Source organism: Haliotis asinina, chromosome 1 (genome assembly GCF_037392515.1).
Source record: "Haliotis asinina isolate JCU_RB_2024 chromosome 1, JCU_Hal_asi_v2, whole genome shotgun sequence".
Lineage (NCBI taxonomy): Eukaryota > Metazoa > Mollusca > Gastropoda > Lepetellida > Haliotidae > Haliotis > Haliotis asinina.
The window spans coordinates 100,951,309-100,966,845 of NC_090280.1; the positions used below are offsets into that span (position 1 = coordinate 100,951,309).

The 15,537-nt window shown below is 42.2% G+C and overlaps 2 protein-coding genes across 4 annotated transcripts in view; one reads left to right on the forward strand and one right to left on the reverse strand.

Moving 5' to 3' along the window:
- The window catches only part of LOC137256808 (uncharacterized), an 80,950-nt gene that overhangs the window by 55,130 nt on the left and 10,283 nt on the right, over positions 1-15,537 (reverse strand). The window lies entirely within an intron of this gene.
- The window catches only part of LOC137256703 (serine-rich adhesin for platelets-like), a 31,636-nt gene that overhangs the window by 10,400 nt on the left and 5,699 nt on the right, over positions 1-15,537 (forward strand). For 2 of the 3 annotated variants that reach the window (XM_067794562.1, XM_067794561.1), the window contains exon 4: positions 699-15,299. In XM_067794562.1, coding sequence (XP_067650663.1) covers positions 699-15,299 — 14,601 coding nt within the window. The remainder of the gene's footprint in view (positions 1-698; positions 15,300-15,537) is intronic. The other variant, XM_067794563.1, reaches the window with a different exon arrangement.

Consider the following 15,537-nt stretch of genomic DNA (forward strand, 5'->3'; position numbering starts at 1 on the left):
TTCCTATATTTACTTCTCGTCCAGACTACTATGTAATCAATCATTGTTCGCCTTGAACATCTTCTAGTAGTTGATGACAGACTCTATGAAAATATATTGTGTACATTTCTGCCCAGAAGTACCATAGTACGAGGGGCCTTGCGGTTAGTGCAAACCTGTACGTTATATTACACTAGACATGGGAGTAGAGCGAACTGTATTTGTTTTGTAAGGTGCCAGATTGAATACTTACAGACAATTAATCTAAGGCTGAAAACAAACAGAGAGACGACAGTGTAAGTTACCTAAATTAACAATCCTCATTCAGGGCTAACTGACGTGCTGTTGTAATGAGGGGACTGCGCCCCTACGTATGTGATACGTTGCACACTGGTGACGATGGGGACATGGTTGACATGTACTCTCGACAAGAAAAATATTTATACAGTTATCTCCCTTCCATCGATTACATTCGCAAAACATCGGTAATTTCAGTACATCATGCGTGATTCAAGGTTATTAGACATAACAAATACTACCACGAAATACCAAATGGGCTCGCCATTCAAAGTAGGGTACACTGGAAGGTTACTCACTTATAAGCGGAGCACGCTGAAAATGACAGAAGAGCGCTCAACCAATCAGAAAACGGACATTTATGTAAGATAAATATATATGCATCTGTTCCTTTGCGTTTACTGGTATGTGTTCCTTTTCAGTTGGCCCAGTGAGAACAACTGCCAAAGGGGGCTACGATTATGCACGCGGGAGCTTAACTGCATCATCCAACACAGGTTCAACTCGGCCAGCAACATATGACCGAGTTCATGTGCACGTAGCGGCACCACTTGTGCCGACAGCCAAGTTTTCATTCAACACGCAGATTCGTATTCCCAATACACATGTAAAAGGCAGTCTGGACATGCCAGTCGGTTTTATTATAAACACAGCTGATGTTGGAGTGAACTCTCCCAGAGTAGCTTTAGTTGATGGGATCCCAGCGAATATGCAAGTCGAGGGTGTTGCCAGCTCACATGAAAACACACAGAGTACTAGACCTCCGGGCGTAATGAATTCTGGTCCATCTCATCAGTATCAAGATATCACACAATCAAATATGGGCTCGCAAAGACGCACCCCTACCAATGCAAGAGAACCAGGTTCACTGACACTTGGTTTACAAATGGATAACCAACTTGGATCTAGTTATGAAATGAAGCAGATGTCGAATTACCGATCGGAACAAGGGCTACTGGCCCAGTCAAACGTTCAGTCTCACCGAGCAAGGTCATCAACACGACCAGGTCAGACACCATCTGGACCACAACAAAACTCTGAAAACTACGGACGTTCAGGAAACATAGTCTTTCTACAAGGATCAAAACAACACAGCATCAGTCAACCAGAGGTTATGCAGGGAGTTGTTCACTCCATGGCTTCACAGGCAGGACAAACACACAACGAACCTAAAGTAATATCTTCTGAGCCAAATCTCTACGAATCAACGCAAAACGTTGTCTTTGATTTTACCCCAAAGGAAGTAAGTGGCTCATTGTATGACCAACAGACGTATCAACCTACACAAACAGTATATTCTCGTCACAGATCAGAAACAGGAACTGAGTATCAGTATGCTTCTGGCATTGTTAACTCAATCAGTGCCATGAATCCAGCAACAGCAGCAGCGAGCACCGAAGCGCAGACCAAATCATCCGACAGAGTAAATGTCTTACAAGATGTTAACATCAACAGAAGAATGGAAGCCTTTGATGCACAGCCTGATGGAGGTGTTGTTGGTAGAAATATCATCAAAACGACTTCAAAGGATATGCGAGGCATTGACACATTGGGGACATCCAAAGAAGTGCCATCAATCCAGGGAGCAACATCCAGTGATATGAAGAATACAATGCAAGCTAGGGCAGCAAATGGGAATCAAGTTGATGTATCTGCTGGCAGACCTGGTGTAGAACAATCCAGTGTCCTAACAGTGGGACAGGAGAAAATGAATCACGCTTCAGCACAACACGACAATCAGCATTTAGGGCATAATTTATTATCTAATCAGGCTGCCTCAACTGGCGACTTGTCAACATCTGGAGGACAACAGTATATATCTAATCAAGTTGCCGCAACAAACGGACAGTACGGAGCTGTAGACTTGTCACCATCTGGTACACAACAATCTCTGTCTCATCAGATTGCCTCAACAAGCGAACAATACTCAACTGGAGATTTGTCAATGTCTGGTGGGCAACAGTCTATAGTCAATCAAGCTGCCTCAACAAGTGGACAGTACGCAACTGGAGATATGTCAGCTTCTGGAGGACAACAATCTACGTCTAACCAGGCTGCCTCAATTGGAGATTTGTCAACATCAGGAAGACAACAATCAATACATGATCAAGCTGCCTCAACAAACTGGCAATACTCAACTGGAGATTTGTCAAACTTTGGAGGACAACAGTCTGTAGCCAATCAAACTGCCTCAACAAGTGGACAGTACACAATTGGAGACGTGTCAGCTTCTGGTGGACAAAAATCTACAGCTAACCAAGCTGCCGCTACTGCAGATTTGTCAACATCTGGAGGACAACAGTATATATCTAATCAAGTTGCCTCAACAAACGGACAGTACTCAACTGGAGATTTGTCAATGTCTGGTGGACAACAGTCTATATCCAGCCAAGCTGTCTCAACAAGTGAACAGTACACGACTGGAGATGTGTCAGCTTCTGGTGGACTCGAAACTACATCTAACCAAGTTGCCGCAACTGGACATTTGTTAACATCTGGTAGACAACAATCTCTATCTGATCAGATTACCTCAACAAGTGGACAGTACGCAACTGCAGATTTGTCAACATCTGGAGGACAACAATCTATATCTAATCAAGTTGCCGCAACAAACGGACAGTACGGAGCTGTAGACTTATCAACATCTGGTAGACAACAATCTTTATCTGATCAGATGACCTCAACAAGCGAACATTACTCAACTGGAGATTTGTCAATGCCTGGTGGACAACAGTCTATATCCAGCCAAGCTGTCTCAACAAGTGGACAGTACACGACTGGGGATGTGTCACCTTCTGGTGGACTCGAAACTACATCTAACCAAGCTGCCGCAACTGGACATTTGTTAACATCTGGTAGACAACAATCTCTATCTGATCAGATTGCCTCAACAAGTGGACAGTACACAATTGGAGATTTGTCAACATCTGGAGGACATCAATCTATACCTGATCAAAATGCCTCAACACACGGACAGTACGCAACTGCAGATTTGTCAACATCTGGAGGACATCAGTCTATACCTGATCAAACTGCCTCAACAAACGGACAGTACGCAACTGCAGATTTGTCAACATCTAGAGGACATCAGTCTATATCCAGCCAAGCTGTCTCAACAAGTGGACAGTACACGACTGGAGATGTGTCAGCTTCTGGTGGACTCGAAACTATATCTAACCAAGCTGCCGCAACTGGACATTTGTTAACATCTGGTAGACAACAATCTCTATCTGATCAGATTGCCTCAACAAGTGGACAGTACGCAACTGGAGATTTGTCAACATCTGGAGGACAACAATCTATATTTAACCAAGCTGCCGCAGGTGGAGATTTGTCAACATCTGGAGGAAAACAATCAATACCTGATCAAGCTGCCTCAACAAACGGACAGAACACAATTGGAGATTTGTCAACATCTGGAGGACAACAATCTATATCTAATCAAGCTGCCTCAACAAACGGACAGTACGGAGCTGTAGACTTGTCAACAGCTGGTAGACAACAATCTCTATCTGATCAGATTACCTCAACAAGTGGACAGTACACAACTGGAGATATGTCAACAATTGGAAGACAACAATCTATATCTAATCAACCTGCTTCAGTCAGTGGCCAGTACGAGCCTGTGGACTTCCCAGCTCCGGCTGGTCACCAACCTGCACCTAGTCAAGGCCTCGCTTCAAGAAGTGATCAGTATGGAGCTGTAGACTTGTTAACATCTGGTGGACAGCAATTGGCGTCTGCTCAAGCTACCACTACCAGTGAACAGTACAATATTGTTGACATTCAAACATCAGGTGGACAACAGTCTGTATCTAATCATGCTGCCTCACCCAGTGAGCAATACGGATCTGTAGACGTTTCTGTATCTACTGGGCAACAGCTAATACCTAGTCAAGTAGTCACATCAACAGGAGAGCACAGAACTGTAGCCGGGCCATCTCGTGGACAAGTAACACGGGACCAGTCATTACACCAAGGAATCACACCATCTAGTACTCAACATGGGACTAAGGATATGACTAAAACGCTTGGAACACAGGTTTTACATGACCTTACACAGACTACAACAAACAACGGAATATCTACCAGACCAGTGCAACAGGATGCTGCTCTCGGGATGAATAAGATCAAACAAGAAATACCTGAACAACCTGTAGGACATGCAACGGAAACCAGTTCCATGGTAGTGGGACTACCTCAACTGGTTAACGACCAAACAAACCTGAATCAATATTTAAGAGTCAGTCCTGTGGCTACAGATGCTGCTGATCATTTGGGCTCAGTAGAAAGGCAGTACTTGAAAAATATAGATTTGCAAGGCCAAATGCCAATTGTCGCTGGTGCATTTGGAGTGAACGGCGCCATCGGTGAAACACAAGACACCTTCCATAACCATGTGCAGTCGGGTTTAACAGGGCAAGGACGTGATAGCGTCAGTGGACACTCAGGCATGCAAGAGATTCACTCGCAGTCGGGCGCTCCTGACTTGGTGTCAGACCAAGGCGTGATATCACCAGTTGGACAATCTCTAACACAAGATATGGCATCAAATGGTAACCAGTATGATAACCTTGATTTGTCTGGAGGTCAAGGATGGTTAGTTGCAAGTGGTCAGTATGCACCTGTTGAGTCTACAAGACCAAATACAGCAACAGTGGCAACAGGCGAGTCAACGTACACAGTACCGACCCTGTTTCCTGCACAAGACTCTCGACTTGCTATCAATAATCATTTAGAAAAAGAAGTGGTCACGGAACAAAGTTCTGTTGGGACGCGTAACATACTACAAGGAGGTATCGCGGGTACAAGCCTCGAGACAGAATTTATGAGTTTGTTATTGCAAAGTAGAAGCCAGGATGCACAATCAACAAACACGCATTATGATCCTTTGGTCGGCCAAGGTAACGTTAACGCCACCCAGTTACTGCAGAGAAACCATGTCCTAAAAAATACTAACACGTTTAATGCTTCTAAGGAAAGTTCCAGAATAGAAAATACCCGTAGTGGATTTTCAGTTAACAAACCAAATTCAAACACTGTTTCTATTCCCTCTAACCGCCAAAATCCTCACCTTCCTGTATTGAATGAAGTAGATACACTTCCAATATTACCCTCCTCTACCCGGGCCCATGACACCTCAATTCAAACTACTTTTGAGATCAACCCCGTCACTAAAACTGCATCTGGTACTAATCACAAAGCAAGCTCTCTTTCTAGTGCACAGAAAGCCGATAAAACTGTTGGAAACGACCCAATCGATATACGAATAGCACCAGCTACTATAAAGAAAACAAAGGACTCTTTAACCAATGGGATAAGTAGCAGAATCACTGAAGACACAAATGCATCTGCAACAGAGAGAGCAAGGATGGCCGTCCGATCAGACACGTCCTTGTCACTTCAGAAGACATCCCCAATTCAAAGCATGACACGACCATCACTGAAAAGTTTCGATGTGTTTCAACCTATGGAGTATGGAGGAGGACAAAAACAGAAGTCAAATCAAATGTTTGACTCAAGTCTTCCAAGTGTTATCTCAGAGACTACCGTTCCTGCCTTTGCAACTAGACATCAAGAGTTTATCAGCTTTCCTCAAGGTAAATCATCTAAAATTACTCATGCAACTACTCCATCATCCCCCTCTACCACACACACTACACAACACAACACAAATTCCACCTTTCCTCAAGCAATATCAAACAGCACATCCTTTATCAATACGCCCACTACCATCATACCAGACCTTAACAATTCAGAAATTAAAACTCAGTTCGACACTGGCACGTACACTCACACCTCCCGTGTCTCACTCCCTAAGTCACACTCATATTCAAAACAATCAGCTTTAAATGGCAACACCAAAGCCTTAGCAGCAACATCACAAGCTAATACAATCGATATTCTTTCATACCATGATACTCCTGGACCCACACCACAAGATGTTCCTCACTTCACCCAAGGCAGTGTAGTTTATGCTTCTGGAGATGCAGGGACACAGGGTAGTGTCCTTCACAATGACCAAACATTTGACGGTAAGCAGTTTGCTTCTGCTGGTAGCACTGTTATCAGGGAAGGAGTTGACACTTCATCTAACGTCCAACTTTCCCGAAGTGTAAATAACATTCAACTGCATTTAGACCATGCGACTAAAAGGTCGAGCAAAATAAGCTCCAAATCAGCAAATGAAATCCCAACTGCCAAGTGCGTTACTGTAATCTGCATAGACAAACACGTCAGTCCGAAGAAGATCAAAGAGTATTTGAAAAATAATCCTTCCCCAAAGGCTATAGGGAGTTTGCAATCAGGAACTCTGCCATTTTTAAGTAAAAGCAACAGCATAAATGTCGTTTCAGACAAGGCAGCTGGTAGTATTAATTCTTCCCAGAGTGACCACCAGGCACTTCCTTCAGTGATTCCACTGGCCGAAACTGATGGCATACATCAATCCGCGTTCTCTCACAGCGTAGTACATGGAGTTGGTGCCAATCAGAGTCGTAAATATTCGCGTAGTCAGGAGGCAGTCATCAAGGAATTACCTGTAGGTATAACCCCTGAATCTATAGACAGAGCTGCACGCGGTCATTCCTTGCTGGACAATATCCCGAGAACTCACAGCATATCAGCATCACCAGATAATTTACAACCCTATATTCAAACAGATTCTGGACCTGTCCAGACAGATACATCTCCTGAACCTAAAGGCATAACAAATAGTACATCAAATCAAACACTAAAATGTGTGGCAGAAACCTGCATAGAAAGACACGTAAATGCAACTAAAGTAAAGTCATACGTGACAAGCAACGCTTCCCCTAAGGCTATAGGGAATATGCAAGTAGATGCATCACCATTCTCAGGAACATACTCCAATACCGCCGCTATTACGATCGATGAAGCCATTTCCAGTGTAAATGTCACCACCTCTTCATTGGATTCAGTCACATCCAAAACTACAAATATGCATCTGATAGATATATTAACACCTAACACTGATTCATCTGAAACAAATCCACTTTTAAACACTGGGCGTAGTATTCAATCGCAAAAACAATTAAACGCTGGTTCTACTGATCTAGCACATACTCCACACTTCCCGGTGAACACTGGAACTGACATTGCACATTCTTCTGATATTTCAACACACACTAAAAGTGTCGGAACACAATCGAACACTCGCGTATTCACTACTCCAGTGCCCCATATAATCCTAACAACACAGTCTGAAAGTACATATTCCAACACGAGTCCCACTGGTAATCCTGCACATTATCCATACCTCACAACACCGACGGAAAGCGTTAGTACGCATTCCAGATTAGGTTCTATTATTAACCCAATACATCCCACAAGAACGACAGCAAACATTGGTGCTGATTATATTTATTCAAACAGAAAGTCTTCGATTATTACATTTCCTGGAAATCGAGCAAATTCAGAAACAACTTCGTCTGATATTCCATCAGTTCCTACACACGCATCAACAATCACAAGCACTGTTAGAAAACAATCAAACACAGTGTCTTCTAATATTCAAACACATTCACACCCACCGAGCACTGACAGAGACAATACACATTTAAACTCAGAGTCTCATACTCATTCAACTCATCCAACAAACCCGCCAACAAATTTGGCAACGAATAATATTTATCCAAACACAGATTCTTCTGTTCTCCCATCTCATCCAATGTACACACCAGCAAACATTGGAACAGGTGGTACACATTCAAACACAAAGAATTCTAATATTCAAAACCAACCTACCTACTCACCAACAAATATCGAACCCGATGGTGTACTTTCTTATCTTCCAACACATTCTACAAGCGTACCAACAAATTCTGCAAACGATAGTATGCGTCCACACACAGAACATGCTGTTCTTCCAAGAAATCCGGATTATGCCCCAACAAAACCCCAAGCTGACGGTACACGTACAAACACGGAGTATTCTATAATAAACAAGCATACTTCACACGTACAAGCAAATACTGAAGCTGACAGTATACTTTCGAAATCAGACTCGTCTGTTCTCCTGACACATCCTGCAACTGATAATATTTATTCAAACACAGATTCGTCTGTTCTTGTGACTCATCCAACATATACAACAACAAACCCTTCAAGAGGTAGTACACATTTAAACTCTGGAGCTTCTAACCTGCCAACACATCCTACATACCCTCCAACTAATAGTGGCAATCATGGCATACTTTCAACATCAGAATTATATATTCTGCCAACACAACCTGCAAGAGGACCAACAAATCTCGCACCTGATAGCAGAAATTCAGACACATGGTTTTCTAGTCCGACAACTCATCCTTCGTTCGCATCAACACATACTAGAACTGCTAGTACAAATTCAATATCGAGTTCTTTAGCCATTTCACCACATTCCACACACACAGCAATAAACTCTGTAACTGCTGGTCCACATAGAAATGCCGGGGTCCTTGGTATTCCAACACATTCACATTTGACAAGCAATGGGTCACTAAACCGCAAACATGTATTACCACTTGCATCAGACAGTCCCAGAAAAAAGACATTCCATATACAAACGCGGACTGGACTTGTCCAGGACACTATTTATTCTCAGTCACAGGAAGACACAGCGGGTATTTCCTCAAACCACAACCTGCTAGAACACCATTCCAATCAAACAAAACAAAATTCTAATCAAACACTTAAAGCTTCGAAATGTGTGACAGAAACCTGCATCGACAAAGCAATTAATCAAGGAAAACTCTATGCATATTTGACAAGAAATGTTTCGCCTGAGGCGGTAGGAAACATGCAACTAGATGCGACATCATCAGTATCTGCAATCAACAAAACCGACACTGTTATACATGAAATATCCAGTTTAAATGTAAGAGAATTCACTTCAACATTGAGTCCAGAGCAATACAATACAAAAACCATGCAGGCAATGGAGTCATCTCGTACATCAAGTCCTCCTAATATTCAGACTACACACCTGCCTGCAATCACTGGTAGTGTTACTGCACCTGCAAATACAGCTTCTGCTAATATTATAAATCATCCCACTCACCAGCCAACAAACAATGGCTTTATTCTTACATATTCGAGTACTGATTCTTTTCCTACTTCACCAAATACTGCATACGTAACACATATCGGAAGTGCAAGTACAAATGCTGAAACAGGTTCATCGGATATCCCATCACATTTCACATACGCAAAAGTAGACTCTGCGGGTATACAGGCAAATACCGGGGCTTCTGGTATTTCAACACATTCTATGGGGGCAACACAAAAGACTGGAATTGATGACACACATTCCAAAACAAATTCTTTTGATAGTTTCTCACATTCTACATTCGCACCAACAAAGTCAGCATATAATTCATTAGAAACAAGTACGTCTGTTCATCTCCGTTCCACTGAACATAGTCCAACATCACCAGTGCATAACGAACCAGCAAGCACCCATCAGGATTCTTCTCATTCATTGATACATGAAACTTATAGGCCACTGGATACACAGTCGTCTGGTAGACACACCTCTACAGGTACTTTGCAAGTACATGCACAACATACTTCTGCACCACACAGGGTAGGACCCGATAGTGCACACCTCACAAACAACCATCTTTTTAATGACAAATCCAAGTCAAACTTGACAAAGAAAGAATCCCTAAACCACACTCACAGAGTACAAGTTAAACCTGATAGTTCCAGCTACAAGACATTCCATATACAAACACAGTCTGGATCAATCCAGAACACTGACTATTCCCAATCACAGGTAGACACATCCAGCATTACCCCAAGCCACAACCTGCTAGAACACCATTCCAATCAAACAAAACAAAATTCTAATCAAACACTTAAAGCTTCGAAATGTGTGACAGAAACCTGCATCGACAAAGCAATTAATCAAGGAAAACTCTATGCATATTTGACAAGAAATGTTTCGCCTGAGGCGGTAGGAAACATGCAACTAGATGCGACATCATCAGTATCTGCAATCAACAAAACCGACACTGTTATACATGAAATATCCAGTTTAAATGTAAGAGAATTCACTTCAACATTGAGTCCAGAGCAATACAATACAAAAACCATGCAGGCAATGGAGTCATCTCGTACATCAAGTCCTCCTAATATTCAGACTACACACCTGCCTGCAATCACTGGTAGTGTTACTGCACCTGCAAATACAGCTTCTGCTAATATTATAAATCATCCCACTCACCAGCCAACAAACAATGGCTTTATTCTTACACATTCAAGTGCTGATTCTTCTCCAACTTCATCACATACTGCATATGTAACACATATCGGAAGTGCAAGTACAAATGCTGAAACAGGTTCATCGGATATCCCATCACATTTCACATACGCAAAAGTAGACTCTGCGGGTATACAGGCAAATACCGGGGCTTCTGGTATTTCAACACATTCTATGGGGGCAACACAAAAGACTGGAATTGATGACACACATTCCAAAACAAATTCTTTTGATAGTTTCTCACATTCTACATTCGCACCAACAAAGTCAGCATATAATTCATTAGAAACAAGTACGTCTGTTCATCTCCGTTCCACTGAAGATAGTCCAACAACGCCAGTGCATAACGAACAAGCAAGCACCCATCAGGATTTTTCTTATTCTCATACCTCAAACCACAACCTGCTGGAACACCATCCCAATCAAACAAAACAAAATTCTAATCACACGCTTAAAACTTCGAAGTGTGTGACAGAAACCTGCATCGACAAAACAATTAATCAAGGAAAACTTGATGCATATTTGATGAGCAATGTTTCCCCTAAAGCTATCGGAAGTATGCAACTAAAATCTCTACCATCCTTGCCTACAAACAACAAAACCGACTCTATTATGAATGAAACATCCACTTTAAATATAAGTGAGTTCACTACATCAATGCGTCCAGAAGACAAAAACAGAAACACTTTGCATATAACCAATTCGTTAGCAAGTAAATCTGACCATTCCTATATTGACACTACACACATGACTGCAAACAGATTAAGTCCTAGTGCACATTCAGTTGAAGGTTCTGCTAACGGTGTGCACAATCCTAGTTACCCAACGAAGGCTTCTGTTGACAGGAAACATCTGAACAAAGATTCTCCTAATGTGCTAACTTATCCACAAGCAAAGAGTGGTCTAGATAATGCTCATTCGAGTACTGTTTCAGCAAAAACTGTTGAAGTTACAAACCCGTCAATAAACACTGGGACTGACAGTACTCAATTCAAAATAGATTCTTCAACTTCTAGTGAACACCCCGGCATTAGTTTGACAAGCATTGGAGTTATTGAAACGCTCGGGACAAGGGACACTAGCATGCATCCAAACAGTCGCCCTTCCAGTGCTTCAACACACACTTTGTATCATTCAACGAACACAGGTTCTTCTAACATTCCAACATATCCTTCAGGCGCATCCAGGAAAATTGCAGCTGCTAGTATGCATTCAAACACAGTACTTTCCAATTCTCAAACACACCCTACATATCCGCCCACAGATGCTACAACTGCCACCACACGATCTAACACTGTTTTGTTTGATATTCCAAGTCATGTTTTTTATGTAAATACCGAAAGTAGTACTAGTGCTCATTCTAACACGATATCTTCTAAGATTTCCAAAAGCTCAACAATCCCGCCAACAAATCCGGGAGTTACATATTCAGATACGAGATCTTCGAATATTCTATCGGATCTTACATACCCTTCAAAACACAATGGAACTATGCATTTAAATACTGTTTCTCACATTCAATCTCATTCCACAAACCCACCAAGAAACACTGAAACTGGTCTTGATCAATCAGAAACATACATCTTGGAGTCGTCTATGAAGGCTGTAATATCCAGCACATATTCAAACACTGGTTCTTCTAGTGTTTCCAAACATCCTACATTCCCAACAATAAATACTAACACTGCAAGCGGACATTTAAGCACACCATCCACTGAGATACTAAACGATCCACCTCAAACCACAGAAACACCTAGCAAACATTCAAGCACAGTTTCTTCAAACATTTCAACAAACCCTACAGATTCGCCTCCAAAGGCTGGAACCGTCGTGTCATCAATTACCGGTTCTAACATTCTCTCACATACTACACAGCCATCCAAAAACACTATATATAGAGATTTAAACACAGGTACTAATGTTCCAAAACATTCTACACATCCATCCAGAAACACTGCAACTAGTAGCACACGTACCACAAATATCCCAACTAATTCTCCATCAGTGCCAAGAAACACTGGAACTTCTGGTATACCTTCCAACTCAGGCTCTTCTACTATCCTAGAACACCCCACTCATGCACTGATTAACACTGGAATTACGGGACCACACTCACGCACAAGTTTTGCAAATATTCCAGCTGACTCCAGCTTTCCGTCCACAAACACGGAAAATACCGCTACACACGGGAACAGTGGCTCTAAGACAACATCCAACACTGTATCTGCTAATTCGCATTCAACCATAAAGTCGTCAAGTTTTCTAACACATCATGCATACAAGGCAACTAACAGCAGACATGTCTCTAATAAGCCAGGATATCCAACCCCATACGCTGAAAGTGCCACTCCTTCCTTACCTGAAGTTGTTAACGCACAGACTTCTAACGTCCCATTCTTCACTGAAACATTTGCCTCTACTAACGCTCCCAGTCTTTCTACACAACATTCTGCCACTGGATCGAGTATCACACACACAACAGGAAAGCAAGACAAGACAATAACACCTGTGAAAGGGCCTTTAAGCCGTCTCCAAGCAACAACCAATACTAGAAATGGTATTCTGCCAGTTCTTGGTTCATCCTTTGACAACATAGTTGAGCCCAGTGCCACTCATGTTCCCAGGAACATCCACTCTTCAGATGGTTATGTTGGTGCAATTCGCGGTGTTTCTCTTGAGAAACATCTAACACGATCTGAACAACTTCCTACCACAACATGCCATCCCGTAATCTGCATAGATAAAACCATAAGTAAGGCCAAGGTTCTGGCATACCTTGACAGCAATGTTTCACCAAAGGCAATAGGAAAGACGCAATCAGCGGAAAAAACCACATCTTATGATGGAATACATCCCCATGTTAACACTGTTTCCACCCAAACAGTTGCTTCAGTAGGTAACACTGTTCATCAAATACTAAGGTTGAATCAGTCAAATACTGTTTCTGAAGGAAATACTGCTACTACAACAATGCAGGACACTTACAATCAAACGGAGGCCCACAGCGCACAACAATCACATCAAACACAAAACATGAATCTGGAATCTGCTGTTAGCATAGTAAATCAGATCGATGCTGAACGCCATGCGCGTGTTCCGTTAGAGTCAGTAACTTCAACAAACTGCACCACGAAAACATGCAGGGGAAAAATGACCAGTGCCTCAAGACGAAAAACACTTTCCACACATAATATAGCGCCCAGCGATCCCCTACACTTAGACGGACAACCGTTACCTACAAAAAGACATTCTGAAACTATTTCAAGTGTACTAGGTTTAACCAGACGTATTGTTATTCCACCATCGAATATAACCCATTTATATTTTGCTGGCAATAGCAGTGGAGTCAATCAGGATAAAAATAATAATACTTCCACACAGAAATTTTCTCCTCGATGTCAAACTCCAGACTGTATCGACAAACAGAAAATACATGTAAATGCAACCTTGAAAACTGCTATTGCCAAGAAGCACACATCTACAAGCACAGGTAAAATACATTCTAAACTGGAAACATTATTTCATACAATTCATCGCTCAGTGACGTTTCAAGATCAACCATCTCCGAGAGGAAATGGTTTCACTACAACAGAATCCTACAAATACACCCCCAAACCTATAGAAGGACAGTCAGTCTCGTTATCAGAAAATAGCATTAACCCCATTGCCCCTCATGACCTAGGTGATTCCATGAAAATCCCCACACACCTGCCCAATAATGCAGCTTCCAGTCTAGAACTAGAATCCCATACACGTCACGTGAGTGCAATCAACGAGCCCTTGAGTACTAATGGCGATGCCATACTTCAAGACTATAACATACAGCACTACGTGGAAAGGTATGGGGAACCCAATGTAGAACTGGAAGCATCCATCACCGGAGGTTCTCGTGGTGAAGCATCTGTTGGTTTAAAACAGTCCGAAGCACAGACAAATACCCAACGCAACTTCCAAAAGGAAAACAATGGGTTTGGCACAAGCTCGGGATCAAAATGCAACAAAACTGAAACTTGTATTGATATGCACATAAGTCATTCGCTGCTTAGTGCGTTTTTAGCAAGGAAATTATCGCCAACTCCAATCGGGCAAATGTCTCTTGAGACAGTTGCTTCAAGTGCAGAATATGATGGAAGTCCTGATACACTAAGTGCTCCTCACATATACATTTCAAGCACACGAGATTCCGGTTACAATTCTGTAAACCCCGTACAACAACAAGCCAGAGAAACATCTAAAGAGCTGAATGAAAGTGAGATTGAAGTGAAAACTATCATTTCAAATGATAGGAGGGCACGTGCGTCTGGGCTGAGTTCTACAGCCCCTTTGAAGACCAGCGCAAACGACTTTGCGAACCAGATAAGCATTCCTGCCAAGGGAGCATCATCCAAAACTGGAGTTAGTCATGGTGCCTATTTAGGCATATCTTCACCTGAACTGCATCGCGCAGCAGTTAGTACTGAGATGGGAGCACTTTCAAAAAATAGTATTTCAAATTCAAAACAAAAAGTTTTTACGAGTCATAATGCTTTGAAGAAAACGCAATCGTTGTCTGGGATCATCACGGAAATAGGGGGACGTCAAAAACAAACGTGGAGGTTAAATGGGGGTGGTGAGAAGAGCAAAGAAGGCGGAGCACACAGAGGAACAGACCGGCAATTGTCTACGAGCACTGATGCTTCCTCCCCTACATCTCCTCCTTCCCATCCTTCGACTATCCCTCCCATCCCTAGTAGAGGGGGTAACACCCCAAACCCCCCAGGTTTGTACCTTGATTAAGTATGGTGCTGGCGTCATCCTTAAGGTATGTGAACATATACTAGTATTTTGATTCCAGTGCGAAAAATACTGTCAAAGGATTTATTGTCTCTTTCAAACTAGAAATTCTTAAGATGTGTTCCCAATGAAATATTGAAACTATGTAAAGTCAAGACGTTGAACATGCTGACTGTCATGTTCTACTGAACATGAAGCCTTCCTATCCAGAGACTATTTACTTG